Raw genomic sequence first — 24,387 nt, forward strand, 5'->3', positions numbered from 1 at the left:
AGAGGGGAGCTATGGGGGGAAAAAAGAGGAACAAATTTAATAATCTGAACAATAAATATTTAAAAAAAGAAAGAAAAAGAAACGACATGGAAAAAAAAAGTAAAATGGCAGTCAGTTCAACTATGTCAGTAACATCAAATGTGAATGTATTATACAATCCAATCAAAAGGCAGATTTTTGTCAGATTGGATTAAAAAAAAAAAGAACCAACTATATGCCTGCTGTCTACAGGTGAAACAGCTTTGAATGCTGTTTACATTAAAAGATACAGAGACTGAAAGTAGAACGATGGAAATAGATATGCCAACAAACCCAAGAAAGCTGGAGTGTCAATACTAACATCAGACAACATAAACTTTAAAATAAAAGAGGAAGATTTGTTAAAGATAAATGGGTCAATCTATCAGGAAGATATAACAATTATAAACATACATGCACTTAAACCAGAGAGTAATAAGAGTGTACCAAAAGAGATGAAGTGAAAACTAACAGAAATTGAGAAATAAACAATTGAACAACAGTTGGAGATTTCAAGCTCTATTTTCAATGACACGTTCATAAAATGAGAACAATTACATGCTAATTGCTTAAATAACAGATGAGGTGGACAATGTCCTAGAAAGACACAAAGTACCAAAACTGACTCAAACAAATAATCAATGAGAAAACACACACATACCAAATAAAAAGACTGAATTAGAAGTAAAAAAAAAAAAAAACCCATAAAAAAAAGCCCAGCTTCACTAGTGAATTTCACGAAACAGAGAATTACCACCAATTCTTCAACAAACTCTTCAAAAATAAAACTGGAGATGAAGGAACACTTAGCAACTCACTCTATGAAAGCAAAAACAATCATTATAAGAAAACTACAGACCTATAGACCAATAACTCTTATGGACGTAGATGCAAAAATCAACAAAATACTAGCAAACCAAATTCAGTAACATATAATAAAAACAATTATAAAACATGAGCAAGCTGGATTTAATCCTATGAATGTAAAAGTACTTTAACATCCAACAATCAATTACTGTAATATATCATATTGATAAAATAAAAGACAAAAACTACATGATCAGCTCAACAGATACAGAAAAGCAATGGACAAAATCGAACACCCTTTCAAGATTAAAAAACAACAACCCACTCAATATAGTAGGAATAGAGCATGCTTTCTTAAGTTAAAGACACACATGAAAAATCCAGAGCTAATATTATATTTAATGGCAAAAGACTGATGCTTTCCCCCTTAGATAAGGAACAAAACAATGATGTCCACTTTCTCCATTTCTATTCAACACTGTACTATAGGTTTTAGACAGGACAATTAGGTAAGTAAAAGAAACAAAAGTCATCAAGAATGGAAAGGACAAAATCAAACTATCTCCATTTGCAGATGACATGATCTTACATATATGGAAAACTGAGGAATCCACTAAAAAAATTATTAAAACTAATGCAAGAGTTTAGCCAGGTTGCAGGACTCAAAATCAATATACAAAACAAAATATTTCTATACATTTGCAATGAACAATCAAAAAAACAGTTCCATTTACAACAGCATCAAAAAGAATAAAATACTTAGGAATAAATTTAACAAGAAAAGTACAAAACTTACACTCTCAAAACTATGTTAGCTACTGTTACTACTGAAAGAAGTTAGAGAGAAGATCTAAATAGAAAACCACATTCCATTTGGATCAGAAGATTTAATACCGTTAAGTTGGCAATATTCCCCAAATTGATTTAAGATTGAATGCCACCGTCATTAGAATCTCATCTGCCTTCTTTATATAAACTGACAAGCTGATTCTAAAATGCACATATTTCAAGGGTCTCTACACAGCCAAAACAATATTGAAAACAAGTAACAAAGTCAGAAGACTCAAACTTCTGAATTTCAAGTTACTACAAAGCCAAAGTAATCAACACAGGGTGGTATTAGTATAGAGACAGACATATAGATCAATGAACAGAATTGAGAGTCCAGAAATAAACCTGTGTGTCTAGGGTCAATTGCTTTTTGACAAGGATGCTATGACCATTCAGTACATGAGGAAAGCATAGTCTTTTCAACAAACGGTGCTGAGTGAACCCTTACCTCACACCATATAAAAAAATTAACCTCAAAATGATTGAAGACCTAAATGCAAGAGCAAAAGCTGTAACACTCTCACAAGAAAACTAGGAATTTTTGTGACCTCAGATTTGGTAATGAATTCTTAGATACAACACCAAAAGCAGAAGTAACCAAAGAAAAGACTGAACTTCATTAAAATAAAAACTTTTGTGCTGCCCTAGCCGGTTTTGCTCAGTGGATAGAGCGTAGGCCTGCGGACTCAAGGGTCCCAGGTTCGATTCCGGTCAAGGGCATGTACCTTGGTTGCGGGCACATCCCCAGTAGGGAGTGTGTGCAGGAGGCAGCTGATCGATGTTTCTCTCTCAACGATGTTTCTAACTCTCTATCCCTCTCCCTTCCTCTCTGTAAAACATCAATAAAATATATTTTAAAAAAATAAAAATAAAAACTTTTGTGCTTCAAAGGACAATATCAAGGAAGTTAAAGGACAACTCACAGACTGGGAGAAAATGTTTACAAATCATGTATTTGATAAGGGATTTGTATCTAGAATATATAAAGAACCATTACAAAATAATAATAAAAAGAAATAAAATGAACAAAAGATAATAGATATTTCTCCAAATATACAATACACAAATTGCCTCCAAGCACATGAAAACATACCTATGTCATTAGTCATCAAGGAAATACAAATCAAAACCACACTGAAATACCATGTCACACCCACTAGGTTGGCTATAATAAAAAAGTCAGATTATAACAAGTGTTGGCAATAATGTAGAGAAATCAAAACCCTCATCTAGTGCTGGTGGGAACATAAAATGATTCAGCCACGTTGGAAAACATTCTGACAGTTCTTCAAATGGTTAGACTAGAGTCACCATATGAACCAGTAATTCCATTCCTAGGCATATACCTAAGAGAAATGAAAACATATGTCTACACAAAAAGTTGTATAAGAATGTTTACAGCAAAAAAAAAAAGAAGGAAGGAAGGAAGGAAGGAAGGTTGGTTCATAGCAGCAGAATAGCCTATGGGTGGAAAATGCCAAATGTCCATCCACTGATGAATGGATGAGTAAAAAATTGTATATATAGTACATACAATGAAATATTATTTGTTCGTTAAAGAGATTAAAGTGCTAATGCATGCTTTAATACAAAAAAACATTAGGCTAAGTGAATAAAACCAGTCACAAAAGACCATATATTATGTGACACATTATACGAATGTTCAGAATAAGCAAATCTATAAAGCTATAGTGGTCGCCTAGAGCTGGGAAGGGTGGGAATGAGGGGGGTAATGGCTAAAGAATACAGTGTTTCTTTAGGGGGTGACAAAAATGTGCTAAAATTAATTGTGGTGATGGATGTACTACATCCATCTGTGAGAATATTAAAAACTATTGAAATGTATACTTTAAATGACTGAATTGTATGGCATGTAAGTTTTATGTCAATAAAGTTATTTGAAGTTTTTACACGATAAATGAAAAAATCAAACAATTGCAAAAAAATGTAAGGTACAAGGTGCAGAACTATTCCTAGAACAGCTCAATTTAATCCCCTTCATACCAACACTATATCTCAACTCTGGACTACAAAGCTAGTGCTGTTCTAATGATCAAAGTACCCAACCAATGGCATGGCTTTAACTATTATATGCCTGCCAGAGAGGCAGAGTTGGAAATAGAGCATTTACCTTCCTTCTCCTTCCCTACAATTCGGACAGGAACAGGCAACTCTTCGAAGCCTCTTGCCAGGCTGTACCTCTTGATCAGAAGCTTGCTGGCCTTGCTGCAAATGCACTTGTGTGAGTTGGTCAGGACTAACAGCACCTATCGTTGCATTAGCAATTCCTCCAACTGCTACAGTTACAGGAGCTATTGTAGCTTGTTGGACTTTTACGCCATCTTGTCCTTGCTGCTGACCTAAAAGTGGGGAGGAAAAGAGTATTATGTTTTCTACTTGAGAAAGGAAAACAATAATTTCAATGTAAACATTATAAAACTACCATATTTTTTCTAATAGGTACAAACAGCAAAGGGGTTAATGGTTTATACTCTGCCAATGCTCCTAAAATAGAATATTTTTACTTCAGGCTGCCTCTATAGCTGGTTGGTGGGACTATATACATAAATCATCTAACCCTCTTGTGGCTTAATTTCTCCATCTGTAAAATGAAGATAATAATACTTGCCACCTACCTACCTCACTGAAGTGCTGTGAGGATTCATGAGACATTATTTGAAAAGCACTTTGAGATCCTCAGATGAAAGATGCTATATAAATACAAAGCATTATTATTACCATTTCCACAGTAAGCAACATATCTCATTCACTCCAAGAAAATGAATGAAAAGTAACTTGACATTTTCTCATTCCTAAATACTTCAAATTAAGCAAATATCTCTTTATTGAAGTATTTTTAAATTATGCACATTGAGTTAAATAGTTTTTTTAAATGTAAAAACACCTATGTTTAATACATACTATTACTATAATCATAAAACAGACTTTTAGGACATTGACTTTGTCCACTCATTTTCTATAGCTTAGACTTCACCTCTCAGGTTAGCACATATACCAACTTGGCTTCTTCACTTAGGGAAAAATATAAATAATACATACTTTGACAAAAAAGAAAAGCTATTTACATGGCTTAAATTGATCCTTATGTGCATGTGAGTATGCTTTATAATTTTCCTTTCTTTCAACACAGTCTACTTTCTCCCCATCTGGTGTGGGAATAGAAAGTATATAAATGGAAGAAAACACCTATTTATAAAGGAATGCTTCCTCAGAGAGTTGATGAGGATTAAAAAGTTAATTTTTACAAATCCCTTATCACAGTGCCCAGCACAGAATTATTCATTACATGTTAGCTACTGTTACTACTGAATAAAATATGGTAGCAGAAATAAACATGTGCCTACTGGGTATAAAATAAAAGGGATTATTTTAAAGCTGCATACGTAGTATTTTAACCATGTTTTGGATTGGGACTATTGGCTATCTGGGTGTGCATGGGGTGGGGGGTGAGGCAAAGAAATTTAGATAATCCCATATCACACACAAAAGTAAAATGCAAACAGGTTTGTATAAAAAATAAAACACGTCAAACCCCAAAATCCTAAATGTAAAAAAACTAAAACAAACCAGAACAAAAAATATTAGAAGAAAATACAGAAGAACCACAGGGTCTTTTAAACAAAACCCCAAAACAAAAAACAAAAGGAAATAATGATAAACTTGACCATTATCAGAATTTTACATTTCTTAAAAGTATACAATTCTACCTATCAATCTTTAGATCAAAATCTGTGGAGTAATCTTTATTTTTGTTTCTTATCTGTCTCTCATGCCCTGCTGACTGCTCCTTCAAAATAGATCTAGGATCCAAGCATTTCTCCACCACTTCCAAGACACTGTTTTCTCTTACTTGATTACTACAACAGTTTCTTAACTGGTCTCCTTGCCACCACTGCCCTCCTTCCTCTATAAATTTCTTCTTTAAAAACATTTTTTTTATTTATTGATTTGAGAGAGAGGAATAGAGAATGGGAAGAAGGGAGAAAGGGAGGAAGGAGGGGGACAGAGAAAAGAGAAGGGGAGGGGGAGAGGGAGAGGGAGAGGGAGAGGGAGAGGGAGAGAGACACACACTTGACCTGCTGTCCTACTCATTCATGCATTCATTGGTTGATTCTTGTATGCGCCCTGACTGGGGATCAAACTCACAACCTTGGTATATTGGGATGACACTTCAACCAACTGAGCTACCCGGCCAGGACTGTAAGTTCATTCTTAACACAGTTCCCAGAAGACTTGTTCTAAAATGTAAGACATATCATGTCAGCTCTTTGCTTAAAAACCCAACAGGTTCAAAATGTGTGTGTGTGTGTGTGTGCGCGCGCGTGTGTTTTTACACATAGCCTAGAAAATAAGGTCATCTACTAGAAATGATCAGGAAAAACAAAAACTGTTTATTTCTGTAATAAAAACCTGCCATCAAGGGCTGGAGAGACTTCTGTTAATCACAATTCTTAACTGAGCCTATTTAGGTTTACTTATTTCCTCTACAGACTAAATTCAGAGTCTGTCTAAACCAGTGGTTCTCAACCTTTGTAATGCCGCGACCCTTTAATACAGTTCCTCATGTGGTGACCCCCAACCATAAAATTATTTTCGTTGCTACTTCACAACTGTAATTTTGCTACTGTTATGAATCGTAATGTAAATATCTGATATGCAGGATGTATTTAAGTGAACCCTGTGAAAGGGTCATTTGACCCCCAAAGGAGTTGCGACCCACAGGTTGAGAACCACTGGTCTAAACAAATGTCTAAGGATCTCTGAAGATATATACAGGAAAGAATATGTCTCTACATTGCCAATAAACACAGTATGCAGTAGACTTTGGTTTGCTTTATAATCTGACTTAAAACAAACAAGGAAGCTGTATATTCCTAAACAACCTATATAATAAAAGGCTAATACGCAAATTGATCGAATGGCAGAACGACTGGTTGCTATGACGCACATTGACCACCAGGGAGCAGACCCTCAATGCAGGAGCTGCTGCCTGGTGGTCAGTACGCTCCCACAGGGGGAGTGCCGCTCAGCCAGAAGCAGGGTTCACAGATGGCGAGTGCAGTGGTGGTGGCGGGAGCCTCTCCTGCCTCTCGTGGCAGGCGGACATCCCCCAAGGGGGGCACTGGCTGGGCTGAGGGACCCTTCCCAGTGCATGAAATTTCATGCACCGGGCCTCTAGTAAAACGATAACCAGGTATATCTACGGCTAGGGAAATGGGGAGAAAAAATGGGAAGTGATGGTTAATCTGTCATAATAAGACTATGAAAAAGTCCTAAAATTAGATCATAGTGATAGTTGTACAACTCTGTCAATATAGTAAAGGCCACTGTAAACTTTAAAAATGGCTGTATTGTATGATATATGAATCATACCCCAATAAAGCTTTTTTTTTAAAGGTAACTATAAAAAAATTTCTACTTTTGTTGGTTCTAAATCTCAACTAATGGTTCTCAATAAGGTAATTTTGTCTTCCAGGGGATATTTGGCAATGTCTTAAAATATTTTTGATCATCACAACTTGGGAAACTACTACTGTTATTTAGTAGGCAGAGAGTAGAGATGCTGCAACACATCAACAATGCACAAAACAGGCCCTCAAAATAAAGACTTATCTGGCCTAAAATGTCAACATTAAAAAGCCCTGCTTAAGATGAATTTCCAAATAACTAATGATCATGGCTCTCATTTATTCACATAATTATAAATAACCTTAATTAATTTTGAAGTATATGAAAACTTATATGGTACATTTATATACCTATAAAAACTATAAACTAGCCGAAACCGGTTTGGCTCAGTGGATAGAGCGTCGGCCTGCGGACTGAAGGGTCCCAGGTTCGATTCCGGTCAAGGGCATGTACCTTGGTTGCGGGCACATCCCCAGTGGGAGATGTGCAGGAGGCAGCTGATCGATGTTTCTCTCTCATCGATGTTTCTAACTGTCTATCCCTCTCCCTTCCTCTCTGTAAAAAAATCAATAAAATATATTTTAAAAAAACAACAAAAAAAACTATAAACTACGTGACTGTGAATTAACACCTTTACAAACATAGTAATATAAATCTGGAACTAAGATTTGACAGTATGTCAGACATGACTTGCACAGTGTAATACAGTGGTAGTAAAAAGAATATCACAAGTTTGGAAATTATGTTTATTAATTATAAAATATTTCTTCAGCATAGTCAAAAAATGTAACTATGTGTTTTTCTACAGAACCATAAACTGAAAATATTTATAATAATAATAACAGTGTAATATGCTAATTAGACCAGACGCCCTTCCAGACGAAGCCAGGGCTGCGAGGGAAGCCTGGGTCCCCGGTGCCGAGGGAAGCCAGTCCGGCAGCTGGGGAAAGGAAGGCCTACTCTTGCACGAATTTCGTGCATCAGGCCTCTAGTTAAGACATAACTGAATGCTCTCTGTACTTTTTAAAAAGTACATTTTTTTTTAATTTCAGAGAGGAAGAAAGAGATAGAAACATCAATGGTGAGAATCATTGACCAGCTGCTTCCTGCACGACCCCCACTGGGGATCAAGCCTGCAACTCAGGCATGTGCGCTGACTGGGAATGGAACCATAACCTGGTTCATAGGTCGATGCTTAACCACTGAGCAACACTGGCCGGGCTCTCTGCACTTCTTAAACGAAGGTGACCATATTAGCCAATGACTGCCAGAACTATTTACATAGCATGGGTCATGTTAATTTGTAAACCAATATTGAGTTACTGAGTAGGCACAACAGACAGTTTAGCAATCTACAGATTAAACAGAGCTTTGGGGTCAGGCAGATCTGTCTTTGCATTCTATTTCTCTCTGCAGTTTCTTTGAGGACCTGAAAGTGATGGGAATTAGCTGAGATAACATATGTATGTAACACAGCACAATATCTCGAATATGACAAATACTCAAGAGGAACGTTAACTCCAATACAAAGAAATTGCATAATTTATTAAGTATAAATACTTAATAAGAGCCATTCAGATTTCTACAAGTCTTAGATCTCTATATGAGAATCTAGTGTACAAGTGAAATGTATTCATTCAAAAAACATTTCCTGAGTACCTGCTATGTAAGTTTGCTCAAAATCCACTTCATTGATATGGTTTGAAATGGCTGTAATTTAATTTGGAGATTTTTCTATCCATCGATCTACCTATAATGCTTTTTTAAAAAAGTAGTGCAATCATCACAGGGATTAGTTTTCCAAAAGTGTTACACCAAGATTTGAGGACATCGCTAAAAAACATCAGCATGTAAAACTGTTTCTGACAAGAAAGAACATTAAATAGATTAAAATAGTCACTGCAAAAATAATGTTTCCCTAAAGAATTTTATATGTAGAATTGTAACACAGTTTAATTTTAAGATGCTCTTCTTGAGAAAATCCAGTGACATTTTTTAATGTTCAATATAGAATATAAGAAAAGTGAATAGTAAGCATAATCATTATTTATCTAGAACTATAATTTTTAAGACACTACTAGAAGGCAGCAATATTCTAGTTATTAGAATAAACTCGACAGTACTGGATACAGCTTCCATCCTAAGAAAACTCATAATGACCACCATCAGGCACCATGTTAGGCCCTTTCACAGACTTCACACAATAACCTGTTGACCTACCTCCTAATGCTCTGATCCCATGTTCACCAATTCATTTTGATTATTTCGTTTGTCAAATACTTTGATACCAGAAACAGAAGACTAAGAGCATTCCAGTAATTGGAAAGATTTATGTCTTAGCTTATATTAAAAATAAAAAAACAACAAAAAAGTATTCAGCCTCTTGTGAATAATGATTTTATAAATCAATTTGTCTACAATTTGAACTTGAAAACCAGTTGCTAAATTTTTAAAGCTAGAAACTAAATCATAGATCTATTTTGATTCTATCAAAGAACACTTTGGAGAAGCCTAATCTAACACAAGAAAACTACCTAACCATGTTAAATACAAATATTATACATACACACTTCAATAATGCAATAAAAATAATTTAATTTAAAAACAGGCCGACAACTTTCAAAGTTTATTTAAAAAAATAGTTTGCAAATTATGCAAAAACATACAAAACATGCATTGAGTCATTACAATTAAATGTGCCTGTATAAAAACTCTGAAAACATAGTGGTAGAAACTCCCAAATCAATGTCCCAGATATTGGCAATACCTTAGTGTCATGGAAAAGTTAACAGACCTCCATAAATGCTTAGTTTAAAAAATATGTATGACACTGGCTCTTATAAATATTTAAGTGTGTCTAAATCATCTTTTTCTAGAGCCCATGTTCCACAAACAATCTTGTTAATTTTCTTAACTTGCACCAGTATTATTCCTACAATCTTATCATTGAAATAATGATAGAAATATCTGATGTTAGTTTGTAATATAAGTTCATATTTTCCTCCAAAATTATTGGGTTATAGAATATTACTTGGCAATTCTCAGAATTACAAATTCACTGGCACACAAATAAAAGGACTCAATTTGTATATATTTTTCCTCCTCCTAATTTAGGAGGTTGACACACAAATATTCCAATGTATAAAGCTGCTACAGTTTATGTATTCAGTACAATTTACTACAATAAGCATTTATTGAGTGCCTCCCATGGGTTAGGAACACGCATGAGTAAGGCAGGAATTGGGGAGAAAAGCTTAGTCAAAACAAAGACATACACTCCTCTCTGACTTCCAGTCATTTCTATTTACTCTGGCCTTTATCCAGATTAAGGGTCACCCTTCTCAATTCTTTGTTCATATAGGGAAAAGTTTGTGTTGTAGAAATCCTCCCCAGTAGACAAACAACAGACCCCAGAAGAACCAGACTACTTCCTTGAAACAGAATTGCAATAAAACAAACAAATAAAAAAACACCTTCTAATTTTCCCAGGTTCCATTCATTCTTTAATGAAGCATACTCATTTAAAAGGGTGGTTAAAAAAAAAAATCAAAGGAAAACCTGATTACTTCTATGTGGACTTTTAATAGGTAGTTTTTTAAAATCTAAAGCTTATTCCAGTTATTTAGAGGTAAACGGAGTCACCATAGGTAGGCCTCAACTGATATGGCCTCTATCACAAACTTTATCCTACTTTAGGCTCTCTCGCTTCTTGAAAACAAAAAAAAAGTATTAAAGTTTTAATAACTTGAAATGTCTACAACTGGAAATCTATGAAGGTTTTGAGGAAGGGAAAAGTGCATAATCAAATCTGAGTTTTAGAAAAACTCTGGAATGTCAAGTATGTGACAGAAAAGCTAGAAGCAGAGAAGCCAATTAAGAAGCTATTTGACCTTCTAGATCAGTGGTTCTCAACCTTGGTTGCACATTAGAATCACCTGGGAATGAGGCCCAGCAATCAGGATTTTAAAAAGATTCCCAGGTGATTCTAATGTGCAGCCAAGGTTGAGAACCACTGTTCTAGATGATGAGGCGCAGAAAAATAATACTGACAATAGAAAGGAAAATCTGGATATAATAATAATAATCTATATATATAAAAAGCCAGTGTCTGTGATGACCAGGACGACCAAACGACCGGTCACCATGAGGTGGCATTGACCTCTCGGTGCCTCTCCGCCCCAGCTTGTGAGCAGGGCGGGGCGGGGCTGGGGTCAGGTGAGTGGGCTGAACAGCTGACCTCTTGGTCACTGCCCCCAGGTTATGAAGGATCAGCAATAGGGAACAGGGTAATCGGGGTCGGTGGCGGGAGGACCTGGCTGGCTGTCAGGCTGTTGGGATCACCAGCTCATCCCTGGCTGCTCGGGGGCTCAGACCTGCGGAAAAGCAGACACCGGTGACCTCACCTCCATGCGCGTGTGCCAGGCCAGCCGCTCATGGAACATGCTGCCCGCTCGGGGCTGCTCATGCCAGGGCGGGTAGGTTGCGGGCGCGCCCCGAAGCTTCCATCAGCATCTCAAGCCCTAGCAGTGGTGGCGGCGGCGCCCGCATGAGCAGCCCCAAGCGGGCAGAGTGTTCCATCAGCGGCCGGCCAGTGCATGCGCATGGAGGTGAAGTCGCCAGCGCACACTTTCCCACAGGCCTGAGCCCCCCAGCAGCCGGGAATGAGCTAGTGATCCCAATGGCCTGACAGCCCTGCGGCGGAGGCAGCGTTCGGCCTGGGGACTGGCGAACGGGCAGAAAATGGAGGCTAAGCCTAGGGACCCTACCTGCACGATTTTGTGCACTGGGCTTCTAGTTATAACATAAGTAGCTGCTGGTATTTAGCGAAAACTTTTCTGTGTTATATGCACTGTGCAAACCACTTTACATGTATGCCACTAAAGTAACACCATTATTTCTACTGTATAGATGAGAACACTCATATCTAGAGAAATGCTTGATCAAGATTTAAGTGACAAAACCAAGAATTGAAGTGAGGTCTAATTTCAAGGTTCAGGTATAAAACTATAAACGTTAAAATCACAATTATAAAGATGTAATCAGATAAGAATGCTGGTCTGGGTCACAAGGAGGACGGTGAGCCATTGACTGAGACAAAGGAACCCAGAGGGGAAGCAGCTTTAGAAACAAAAATCAGTTCTACACTCAAGGCGTTTCCTAATAAGCCCCAGCTCAATCTCTGTGATCAATTAGAACTCTCCACCTCCAAGAGGTAGGCTTGGCACTGCCTCTTCTCTGACCACTGTCATTTCACCTTCTGTCATTCCTCTTCCCAACACTTGTGAATGTCATTTTCATCAGCACCTTGTCTTCTAGCCTATTGACTGGAAACACATTCTCAATCCAGCAATCCTCTTCTGGCTTCATTTGGCATTCTTTGCTAATCCCTTGCCTCTTTGAACTTCTGTCATATTTAGTGGTAATTTGCCTCAAAAAACAATCTGATTTCATCTCCTACTGCTACTTCAGAAACCAGTTTTCTCCTTAATCTCCATTCTGTCTCTCCAGTACTTCCCTCTCCACTATGTTTCTATTGAACCAATCTCCTTGTAGCCAGATTAGCCTCCTGTCCTCCATGTCCAATCTGTGCAATCTAAAATGTAAATTTGACCATGATATTCCACTTCTTAAGGTCCCTCAAAGGCTCCCCATAGCTTTCAGAATACCATTTAAATTTCTTATTATGGCAAGGGAAGAACCTCCACAACCTTGGCCCCTTGCCATCATGACCACAGCACATGAATTCTTGGTCTGATCACACGAAACTATCTGTAGTTCCCTGATCACATCATGCTATTACATGACTCTGACCTTTTGCCTGAGATATCCTTTTTCTGCCAACCTGGCTAATTTCTACTCTACCTGAGCTATCTGGTATCACCTCCTCGAGGAAACTTTCCTCACAAATTCCCTCATATGATTATACTAGAGGCCCAGTACACGAAATTCATGCACAGGTAGGGTCCCTAGCCCTTCATTCCGTGCTGCCCCCTGGTGGTCAGCGCACATCATAGCAAGTGACTGAAATGCCAGTCAGTTTAACTCGCAAGAGGACACTTTGCATATTAGGCTTTTATATATATAGATCGTATACTTCTATGTTCCCACAAAAGACATGTCCTTCTATTTAAGGCATTGTCACACTATATCATAACTAACCTGATATCTAACCCCCAACATCCTTGTTCCAATTATATACTTACATACTCTTTAATGCCTTCTTCAGTACTGTGATATAGATACTTAGCAGAGTACTTGGAAAGTAATAGGCCCTCAATTGATATTTTCTAAATGAATGCACATAATCATGGTCTGCCTTTATCAACCCCCAAGATACTGTCGTTTTCCTATTTTCACCAAACTCTTCCAAAATGTATTCTACATAGGCTTGGTCAATATTTTTAGAACTCATTCATCAATGTAAATGCTTTCAGTGTTGCTATAGCATTAAGCTTTATAAAGTTACACTGTCCTACAGAACTTTCTACAATAATTAAATGTACTTTATAAGGCTGTTAAATGCTCAGCCTCTAGCCATATGTGGCTGCTAGTTATTAAAGTATGGTTAGTACAAATGAGGAAATAAATTTTTAATATTAATTAATTCTACCTTAAACAGTCACATGTGGCTGGTGGCCTTCATACTGAACAGCACAGTTCTCAAGTCTTATCAAATGATTCAAACACTACATCCAATGACCTTTTCTCAACAATCATTCTCCAAGTCATCTTTTCAACATTCAATATTCTGAGATTCCTCTTTGTTGTTGACATACCACCCTGTTCTCTTCCTATCTCTCTGACAGCTCTCACTTTTCTTGACTTCACTTTCTTTTGTTCCCAAAAGTCTGAATATAACCCTAAGACTAGTTGCACTTCAAATTCAAAACTGTCTCTCTCACCAATTTCACATACTGCCGTAATTTCAACCATCAGCTCTATGCAGACTTCACAACTAGAATGTCAACTCTGATCCCTCTTCTCAGATCCAATCTCCAAAAACAAAATGGGTATTTCCAATGGAATACTATTAACTCAAATTTAACAAATATCAAATTCAAATTCATCATCTTCTTTTACTCAATGTCATGTCTTGTTTTTGTTTTTTTGTTAATCCTCACCTGAAAATATTATTTCCATTTGGTTTTTTAGACAGAGGAATAGGAGAGAGAGAAAGAGAGAGAGAGAGAAACCAACTAAGACACACTGATTGGTTGCCTCCCCTTAAGTGCCCTGACGGGGGGCCTGCGGATCGAACCTGCAACCCAGGTATGTGCCCTTGACTGGGAATCAAACCAGAGACCATTCAGTGCATGGGCCGATGCTGTAACCACTAAAGGACACTGTCCAGGGCTCAATTTCATGTCTTTCAATGGTACAATCACTCTCATGGTCAGATAGGCTCATAGTCTAAAAATTACCGTTAAATTATTTTTCCTTTCCATATTCATGCATTGAATCCTGTCAATTGTTTTCTTAAAGTTTCTTGAATCACACACTTCACATCCAAGTTCATATTTCCCATCACTGATATATGAACTAATTCTAATGCTCCCAAATTTACTTCAGTTTCTCCTATGTCTGCTAGATAATAAGACTAAAATAGCACTTTATAAATTAAACTTCCCTTCCCCTAACCCTCCAAAAAGACATTCACACACCTTCAATGACCTGTCATCTGTCACCTGTCCTTGTTCAGACTACTACGAACCTTGCCAACTTCATCTTCTACCATTTCCCTCAAAGTCTTCACTAACTTAAATGGTCTACCAATTATTTCTTAAACATGTAAAGCATATTCCAGCTTCCTCTATTTTACACCTATTGTTTCTTCAGTCTATAATGCCTTCTTTCTCTGTTCATGTTTTTTTGGGCTTTCCTTTCCTTCAACAATCAGTTCAAGTACCCTAAGCTTCAATGTAGCCTTTTATTTCTGCCCTGGTTCCCAGTGACTCCTTCTTGTTTTTAATTTCAATATCACTACCTTTTACCATTCAGTTTGCTTTTGGTATGTGCCACTGTACTTTTATGTAATATCTTTAAATTTTAATGAACATCTTGAATCAATTAAAATAGAAGCTTTTAGAAGGTAAGGACTGTGTCTTATAGCATCTTTATGTTCTAGAAACTTAGCTTTGTTCCTATACTTAGTAGAAACTTAAGGAATAATCACACAAAAAAAGATGTATTTGAGAGGTTGCAAGTAATAAGAAAAAGAGAAAATCAAGACCAAGGTCACTAACAACTAAATGGGTAAAACTGGAAGTAAGAGGGGGAAAAGCAATTTGACATGAGAGCAGAGAATATGGGCAAAGGCAATCACCGAATCAGGCATTAGTGTATTAACCATCTAAAAATAGCAAAATCTTATAAAACCATCATCAAATGACTTTCGGGGTTTTTCTGTTTTATAGGCAGTTCATCTGAATAAGCAATGCTCAAAATAAATAGGTAAATCATAGGGTTTTTGTTTTACCTTTTATTCACCTACAATGCTATTTTTAAAAAAGTAATTTGATATATTAAGGCAAGCTATTAGCTTGTGCAGGTGGGTATGAGAATTCTCAAAACATTAAAATGATAGCATTAACTGCACAGAAGTTTGTATCTGATCTGTCCAGCCCTGGAAATACAGAACTGGCATTCAGTGCTATGAGGGTACAGTATGCCCTGTCAGTTCTTAGGGTCACAGCTTAAAATAGTTGCATAGTTCATGGCCAACAGAGGCTGGTCCAACACTGTTAGGCTGCCATGGATCAGTCTAACTTCATAGATGACTATTTTAAGCTACATTTCTAAATAGCAAATGGAGCAGCCAGGAAATACTAGCTTTCTACTTTCAAGTATAGGTGAACTAGCCACAGGTTTTCTCTAAAAAGGTGGAGGAGATCATTCTGACCATATAAGAACCATTCTACATCCTTCTACCAAGCAATCCAGACCCATCTTCAGTTGTAGGGAATTCAGTTCTAATCATCTCTTTTACTTCCAATTAAGATGAGGAGAGTATGAGCACACCTTTGGGGAAAAGAGAAAATTTTTTAAATTATATTGACTTTCTTGGACACAAATAACATCTGGCATATTTGGGGGCAGGAGATGATTAGAACATAGGCAAAGAAAAGGTTTTTTTCACTTACATGAATTTACAATCTGATTAACTTTTTAAAAACCTCATTTATTAAAGTACAACACAGTTAATTTCCTTATAGTCAATAATACTATAATAGCTATGTATGGTGCCAGTTGGATACTAGAAATATGAGGGGAAACACTTTGTAAAGGATACAATTGTCTAACTAGTATGCTGTACACCTGAAATTAATACAAACTAATACTGAATGTAAACTATAATTGAAAAAAATTTTTTAAAGAAAACCTCATTTATAAAAATAAACCTTAAGAGACAGATAGAAGAACTGCTTGTGCATTTGATAGGAGAGACTAACAAACCACTGAAAGACGTGTGCAGACAACGAAAAGAATAAACTTCACTGTAAAATTATAATAAAGCCAAATTTTCTTAACAAATGATCTCTACATTTCCTATTCAAAATAGTTATAAGAACTCTTAAGTTTAACTATTTTGTCCTTTTAATTTCTTCACCACAATAAAGCTGCAAAAGGCCATGAATTTACAACACCTTTACTATTTTAGTGGTTATTTCATTAATTGCTCACAGTTAAGATACCTCAATATTATTTCCACATATGTACATTTAATCATGATACATGGTAATAGATGGGAAATAAAAGATAAAGTAAAATAACTAATAGGAAAAAAAACCAGTGATCACATATCTCTTCTCCCTTTGTCACAGTAGAGAGGTTAATTATTATTTTCTATTTCTGTCCCTTAGAAAAATTCAATGTGCTTTATCAGCTTGGGCAGACAATGATCTATTTATTATCAAATACTCTTTGCCTGCTTATCCTTGATGATTCTAAAAAGGAAAGGGACATACAAGTATTCTTATTTCTAGACCTAGTAAACACTATGTAAACTTAGAGAATGGCATGAAAAAATGCAACAAAACTACATTTGGTTACATTTTTTAAAAACTTAAAATATTACTAACAAGTTCTTTCAATGACTGCCAGTAGATTGTATCACATAAAATTTTTAGTTTTAACTAGTAAACAAATAATTGTGATTAATTTAAAATCCTAAACAAAAAAGCATAAAATATGGCCAGATTTACAGTACCTGGAGTATGGCTGTCCAGGTGAGTATCTAACGTTTCAGTATGAAAAGAGACTATACTGCTAAAAGACAAGAAAAAGCTTATATGCTTAATGTAACTTTCAGTAACAGTTACAAAACACAAAGTCAATGTAAAACTGAAACATGTCATTAAATAAAATCAGGAGATTTTATAGTATCACAAAATATTGAACTTTTCATACTCTCAGGAGACTAATAAAATGATCATCTTTTACTCAATTACCAAAAAAGGCAAAAGCATTCCAACATGGTGAAACCCAAAGTGTCTGCTTAGCACAGCTGAATAATAAATACTAGAATAATAAATACTGACAAGTTTTTTAAAAATTCCCACATACTCATGGAAAATGGAATCAAATAATGAAGTCAAAGCAAATTTTTTCAATAGAATTACATCTACTTAGTCAAATATTTATTAAGTACCAACTATGTGCAAAGCACTATCAATGCACACTGGAGAAAGTAAAAATAATCACAGTACTATTAAAAGTAGCACAGTAGACCATTACTTAGCTCCCATTTATAGCTGTTTATTTTTCATTACAAAAGCTGAAACTTTGTGGCAACAAGAACATCTCAGGGCCTCTGGCAGACCAGGTATAAGAGTTGGCAAGAAAAGGGAATGGAAAAATGATTTTAAATCTAGGAGTTCCCACCCTGGCTGGGTAGCTCAGGTGGTTAGAGTGCCGTCCCAATACTCCAACGCTGCGGGTTCGATTACCAGTCAGGGCATATAATAGAAGCAACCAATGAATGCATAAGTAAGTAAAACAATTACTTTCTTTAAATGTGGAAAACCAAATACTTATAGAAAGACCCAACAATACAGAACACAGCAGAAAGCTATTTCACCCCAAATCTGATCTCAACAATTTTCCCCCATATTATCTCAGTTCACAATATGATTATTTGATCCAGTCAAATTTAAGATAAAAGTACATACTGGAAAATGGTTAGAACCAAGCACCTAGCTTAAAAGTTGTTAAAGTTTCTAAGTTTGTAACACCAAAAACAAAATTAAGAATAAAAAAAAGAGGTGAGATACAAAAACGAGTGAATTTTGGACATAAAATATCTGGATTAATTAGAAGTTTATGAAATAAAATTTAAATAACTATATTAAATTTTAGTTTTGCTAGATGAAAAAAACTATCAACTGGAATAGTTACTTAGCAACCAAACCACAGTCATTTGGGACAGGAGAAAACAAAATTAACTTATGACTGTACTCCCTTAAGAGAGGGAAGAAACAAGAAAAATGTGCCTATAATTTTCTTCCTAATAAAAAAGCTTAAGACACTTGCATGTCTATTTAAGCCTCAAGGAGTTAGACCTGGGTTATCCTAGTTTTCACAACTACAGGTGTGAACTACATATCCACTTTGGGCCTGCCTCTGTTTTTTCAATTTTAAACAAAAACAGCTAAACCAAAGATGATCTATAAAAATATCTTAAGAGCTCAGAATTTCTGTCATTTTCTAATGAGGTTAAATAAAAATTTTTATGTGCATATATACATATATGTATACACATATACATGCACATATGTATATATTTACATACACACAAACACTTATATCTCAATACCATTCTGAATCTCTATTCAAGTTACTTCTAAAGAAAACTTGAAACTTAACAATATTTAATACTACCTCTATTATAAAAACCCCTTGGTCGTGACGCTGTCATGCTGGAATGACCGAAGACTGGTCACCAGGAGGCTGCGTGTGCAGCGAGGCGCATGCGGGTGGGCAGGGACTTGACCCTGGGTCTCGCAGGCACCGGCGGGACTTGACTCTCGGTCCCGGTGCACTGGGTCTGGGTCTCGCGCGATTTCACGCGTTGGGCCCCTAGTTTCTTAATAATAAGACTCTGCCATAGGATTATAAAATGAATCAGTAGCCTACAATTTAAAACATAATGTATTAATAGAAAACCTGAGGTGTAGTAAAGTTAACAGATGAGAAGACTGCCACTGAAAAGATAGTTTGCTATTCACCTTCCCAAGAGGAGGGGCCACACCATGCCACAGGTGCTACATTAGGGATGCACCAGGTTTGGTCAGGAGGCAGAGGGAGTGGGAGGAATTGTGGGCAAGAGTCTTTATTGTGGTTTCCACAGGGGAAAAAAAAGGAAAGACAAGAGAAATAGGCTTAGGATTGGCCGCCACTAAATTTCAGGAGGCTCTGGGGCACAGGGGCTATCTCTAGTTGGTATCTGACTCTGGGATGGTGATTAGAGTGAGGGAACAGTGGCCTGAAGTGTGAGGGCTGACAAGGATGTAGTTGGGGACTGAGCTCTGGCTTGTTTGGTTTGTATTTGAAAAGCACATTCAAGGAGGAGTTGTTTACTATCTCTAGGATTTGGTTAACCCTGAAAGGGGCAGTCCCTCCGGAATCAGAAAGGCCCCAGATGTCAAAGCATCCAAATACAGAAAATAAAACCTATAGTTAGCACACCCAATTAAGCTAAGTAATAGAGAAGTCTCATTTCTACTGGATATCTATTGAACACTCCCTATATACCAACTTTGCACTATATGCTACAGATACAAAAATGGCCATGTAATAGGAAATGAGACTGCAAAATGCTAAACACATACACATATTAATTTAGAAAAAAATAAGAGTAAATTTATAAAAATTAACAATAGTTTACAACTACTTAGTGCTTTGCCATTTACAAAAGATTTTCACAAATACTAAATTTAATCCTCAGAAAAAAAAACCTGTGCAGTAGGCAGATTGTTATATCTTCATTTTATAGGTGATTATGACTAAGACTCAAGAAAGTTAAAGAATATTCCCACATTACAGACCAGGGAACTGAAGCCTAGTCTTGATTCTTGTCCCTTGCTATTTTCGCCAATACCAAAACTCCTTCATTTTACATTAAAGCTGTAATATTATTATGTAGAAACAAACAGTTAGCTATTCCTAATCACTGAGGATTGATTACTCAATGGTCTTTACTATAACAACTGGGCTAACATGTGGAAAAGCATGTAGGATTCTTAATAACTTATGAAACAAATTCTTTACTGTACTTGTAAGTGGTATTTAAAGGCACAATTATCTTTGGTTTTTTTCCAACTTATGATAGTAGTAGAGGGCTAAAATCTCACAAAACCTTTCTAAGACGTAATTTCCAAACAGCTCTTTTATTTCACAGCAATCATGGGTGGAATATACACTTTTAAAAGAGTTTCTAGCATTTAAATTAACCTGCCAAATGAAATCCAAGCAAACATTACATTGAAAATTCTTTTGAAATCAGTTTATAAAAATTTGTTTTATCATTACTTAATTTTTAAAAATTCTTCACAGAAGTCATTCTATAAGTGCATGGTAACCTTAGTGCAAACCAGCATTAAAAGAAGTACTTTTGAAACCAAGATGGCGGCATAGGTTAACGCCGGAGTTTGCTGCCTCGAACAACCACTTCAAAAATACAACTAAAAGACGGAACGGACATCATCCAGAACCACAGGAAGGCTGGCTGAGTGGAAGTTCTACAACTAGGAGGAAAGAGAATAGCATACGAGTTTCTAGCATTTAAATTAACCTGCCAAATGAAATCCAAGCAAACATTACATTGAAAATTCTTTTGAAATCAGTTTATAAAAATTTGTTTTATCATTACTTAATTTTTAAAAATTCTTCACAGAAGTCATTCTATAAGTGCATGGTAACCTTAGTGCAAACCAGCATTAAAAGAAGTACTTTCATATGTGTACTACTATAGCACCACTGTTTAGCTACTGGATCAACCCCTAAAGATAACCACTAATTCTTTATTACCATAGATTACTTTTGCCTGCGTTTGAACTTCATATAAATGGAAGCATATAAAATTAAACAAACAAACAAACAAACAAACAAACAAACAAATAAAAGAAGTACTTTCTTGCCCAGCCAGCGTGGCTCAGTGGTTGAGCGTTGATCTATGAACCAGGAGGTCACGATTTGATTCCGGGTCAGGACATATGTCTGGGAGTGGGCTGGATCCCCAGTGTGGGGTGTGCAGGAAGCAGATGATCAATGATTCTCTCTCATCACTGATGTTTTTATTTCTCCCTCCCTCTCCTTTCCTCTCTGAAATCAATAAAAATATGTATTTTTTAAAAAGTACTTTCTTCCCCAGGTAACAGATGGAATTGATAGGAAACTCCATTTGTTCCAATAGTTGTGAGGCTGAAAATGGTGCTCTCTCTGCTTTACCACCACTAGCAGAAAATTCTAAAATTCCAGCAGATGAAGATACTACTGCTCTTAAGAGACCTCTTTAAACTACAAATCAGCTGTCATATTCTTCACATTCTAGAACAGGGGTGGGCAAACTTTTTGACTCGAGGGCCACAATGGGTTCTTAAACTGGACCGGAGGGCCGGAACAAAAGCATGGATGGAGTGTTTGTGTGAACTAATATAAATTCAAAGTAAACATCATTACATAAAAGGGTACGGTCTTTTTTTTTTTTAGTTTTATTCATTTCAAACGGGCCGGATCTGGCCCGCGGGCCGTAGTTTACCCACGGCTGTTAGAATCAGGAATAAAAGTTTTCTCCTTTGAAACTGAGACACAAAGACCCACCTAACTCTTCTACTTCTAAATTTCTAGACTTTACACTATTATTCCTGAGGCAGGCTGATTAATCTGTCATGACAAGCTAAGGTAATAAAATGGATTGGTTGGTTGGGATGGTTACTATATAGTTGAAGAGCAAAGACAGCAAGGACTACAGTAATAATCTTTGGTCTGAAGATCAGAAACTAGCTTTTGGAAAGGTTAGGCAGTAATACTGGATAACAGAGCTCTCTGCAAAGTTACTGTGGCAGTGTTTACTCTCATAGGGCTATCTATGCTGCTTGTTAGCTAGAGAAGCTCTGGCCTAAGCATATTCCCAGGCTTAAAAGGCAGCTGGTCTCTGACCAGGCTTCCTCAGTGTCTATATCCACTGGCAAGGGCATTTTTAGTAGTTAGATGAGGTCCCAGATGGCAATCTGAATGCCCAAGGGTTTAGGGCCTGGCCCTCATCTTTGCTGTTGCTGAAGGCTGGGCATGTGCCTAGTTAAAAGGATGATGGCGCATCATTTTCTAAAAAATTTTGTGAATTCTTAATAATGACTCAAACCTAGAAGACTGACCTTCTTTAAAGGACAACAACATTAAATTCATTATTAGATTTGGCCTCAAAGATTTGTCAAAACAAAACCAAAACCTTATAAACTTTTAAATACTGACAAATCTCATTCACAGTTTTTCTCCAAAAAAATAATTTAACCAGTTAACTGCCAAGCGTCCAAAACAGAAACCATCCCCACACGCCATATTTTTAATTTGTGTCTATAGACGCTTATGGCATACATAGGGTTAAAAGCTAGAGATATTATTAAGTGATATTTTTACCTGAGTTTTTCTCTTAGGTCACTGAAATAAAAAATTTAAGCTCAATTTGGTTTGCACACATTTGTGGTTAAAATTATAGAATTTTAATACTTCATTTTATAAATACATACATACATACATATTTTATTTTAATAAGAGGAAAAACCCAAGACCTCCATTCCCAAAGGCAACACACTATTTAATGATAGATATAACCGACATAAAGAGCACAGAACTCTTTTCCTAAATATGTCATAGTTACTTCTACTCCTCACAAACTGCTTAGGGAATAAAACATGTTTGCCTTTAAGTCTGAAAATTATACATAGTTATCACTACTGGTTCAGATAGTTGCCAAAGAATCCTTTAAAAAACCCTGAAAATTGTCTGCAATCTTTGATTTCAACAATCAAGTTGTCACTGTAACTTCATGTAAAGATGGGAGTGTGAGGTGTGCTAACTTTTTAGAATTACACCAAAATGAGTTGATATCCTTAATTACAGGGTAGATTGGGAGAATAAGATGATGATGAGTAGTAGGTCACAGATATAAAATATAATCCCTTTAAATTTTTACTCAATATGTTAACATAATGAGTAAAAACAAATATGTAAATGTGCCCCCCCACACACATAGAAACTTACAAAAAGAAAAATGAACTCAATCATGTATTTTGCAAATATGGACTAAACTAAATTTACTCTATTCTCAAATACTACAAATTTACTCTGGTGTATCAATCTCTTGTAAAATGTAAACTGGGCTTTAATTTCTTCAGTAATTACAATAAAAATGAGGAAGAAAGTATTTTAAATATTCATGAAAACTGATTTCTCTGGCTCCAAGGATTTATGATGAAACATAAAAGAGTTGTGAAGTCAGATGGAAACTGGGTTCTTTTCCCAACATCCCCATGTGTTAATTCTGTAACAATGAGCAAATTATTTAACCTTTCTCATCTATTAAAAACATCAATAATCTAAGACTGAGATAAAACAAAACTCACTCAGAACAAAATATAAGCCCCATGAGTAGAGAACATGTCTGTTTTGTTTCTCCAGCACCTAGAACAATGTGTGTTATACAGTGGCAGATATTTCTTATTTATTCACTAGACAACAAAAATAAAGTGATAGCACCATCCCTGTCAACTAAGATAATGTTCTATAAAAATGACATGCAGGATTATCTGAAGAACACAAATTCTATACATATAATTCTTATGGTCTTTGGTTTTTCTTTTTCTTAAGATTTTATTGATTTGAGGAGGGAGAAGGGGAGAGAGGGAGGGGAGAGAGGGAGGGAGGGAGGGAGAGAGAGAAACATCGATTTGTTGTTCCACTTATTTATGCACTCATTGGTTGACTTTTGCACATGCCCTAACTGAGGGTTGAACCTGTAACCTTGGTGTATCAGGACAATGCTATAACCAACTGAGTTCCCCAGCCAGGGCTCTTTGGTTTTTCTTAAAATTATTTCTTAATGGTATCTCCTTCAGAATATAGATAAATTCATATCTACTGACATGTCACATACTGATCAAGAAGCAAGTCATGAAATACAGGCATCATAAATTTGACAATTTTATTACTTTTATATTAATATAGTTAATATTAATGTATACAAATGAATATTACTATAAGCTGGCTATATTTAATATTGCTTAATATACATAATAATACATTAAA

At 36.1% G+C, this 24,387-nt stretch overlaps 1 protein-coding gene and 1 long non-coding RNA gene across 4 annotated transcripts in view; both read right to left on the reverse strand.

The window, feature by feature from the left end:
• Positions 1-24,387, reverse strand: part of SP4 (Sp4 transcription factor) — a 69,156-nt gene that overhangs the window by 25,902 nt on the left and 18,867 nt on the right. For all 3 annotated transcript variants that reach the window (XM_005872298.2, XM_014544640.1, XM_005872297.2), the window contains exon 4: positions 3,788-4,016. In XM_005872298.2, the coding sequence (XP_005872360.1) occupies positions 3,788-4,016 (229 nt within the window). The remainder of the gene's footprint in view (positions 1-3,787; positions 4,017-24,387) is intronic.
• On the reverse strand, positions 15,551-17,448 carry LOC106727142. The gene is made up of 2 exons (XR_001363299.1): positions 17,294-17,448; positions 15,551-16,104 (listed from the first exon to the last, which is right to left on the reverse strand). It is a non-coding gene; the product is annotated as an uncharacterized LOC106727142 (long non-coding RNA).

Source organism: Myotis brandtii, unplaced genomic scaffold (assembly GCF_000412655.1).
Source record: "Myotis brandtii unplaced genomic scaffold, ASM41265v1 scaffold374, whole genome shotgun sequence".
Lineage (NCBI taxonomy): Eukaryota > Metazoa > Chordata > Mammalia > Chiroptera > Vespertilionidae > Myotis > Myotis brandtii.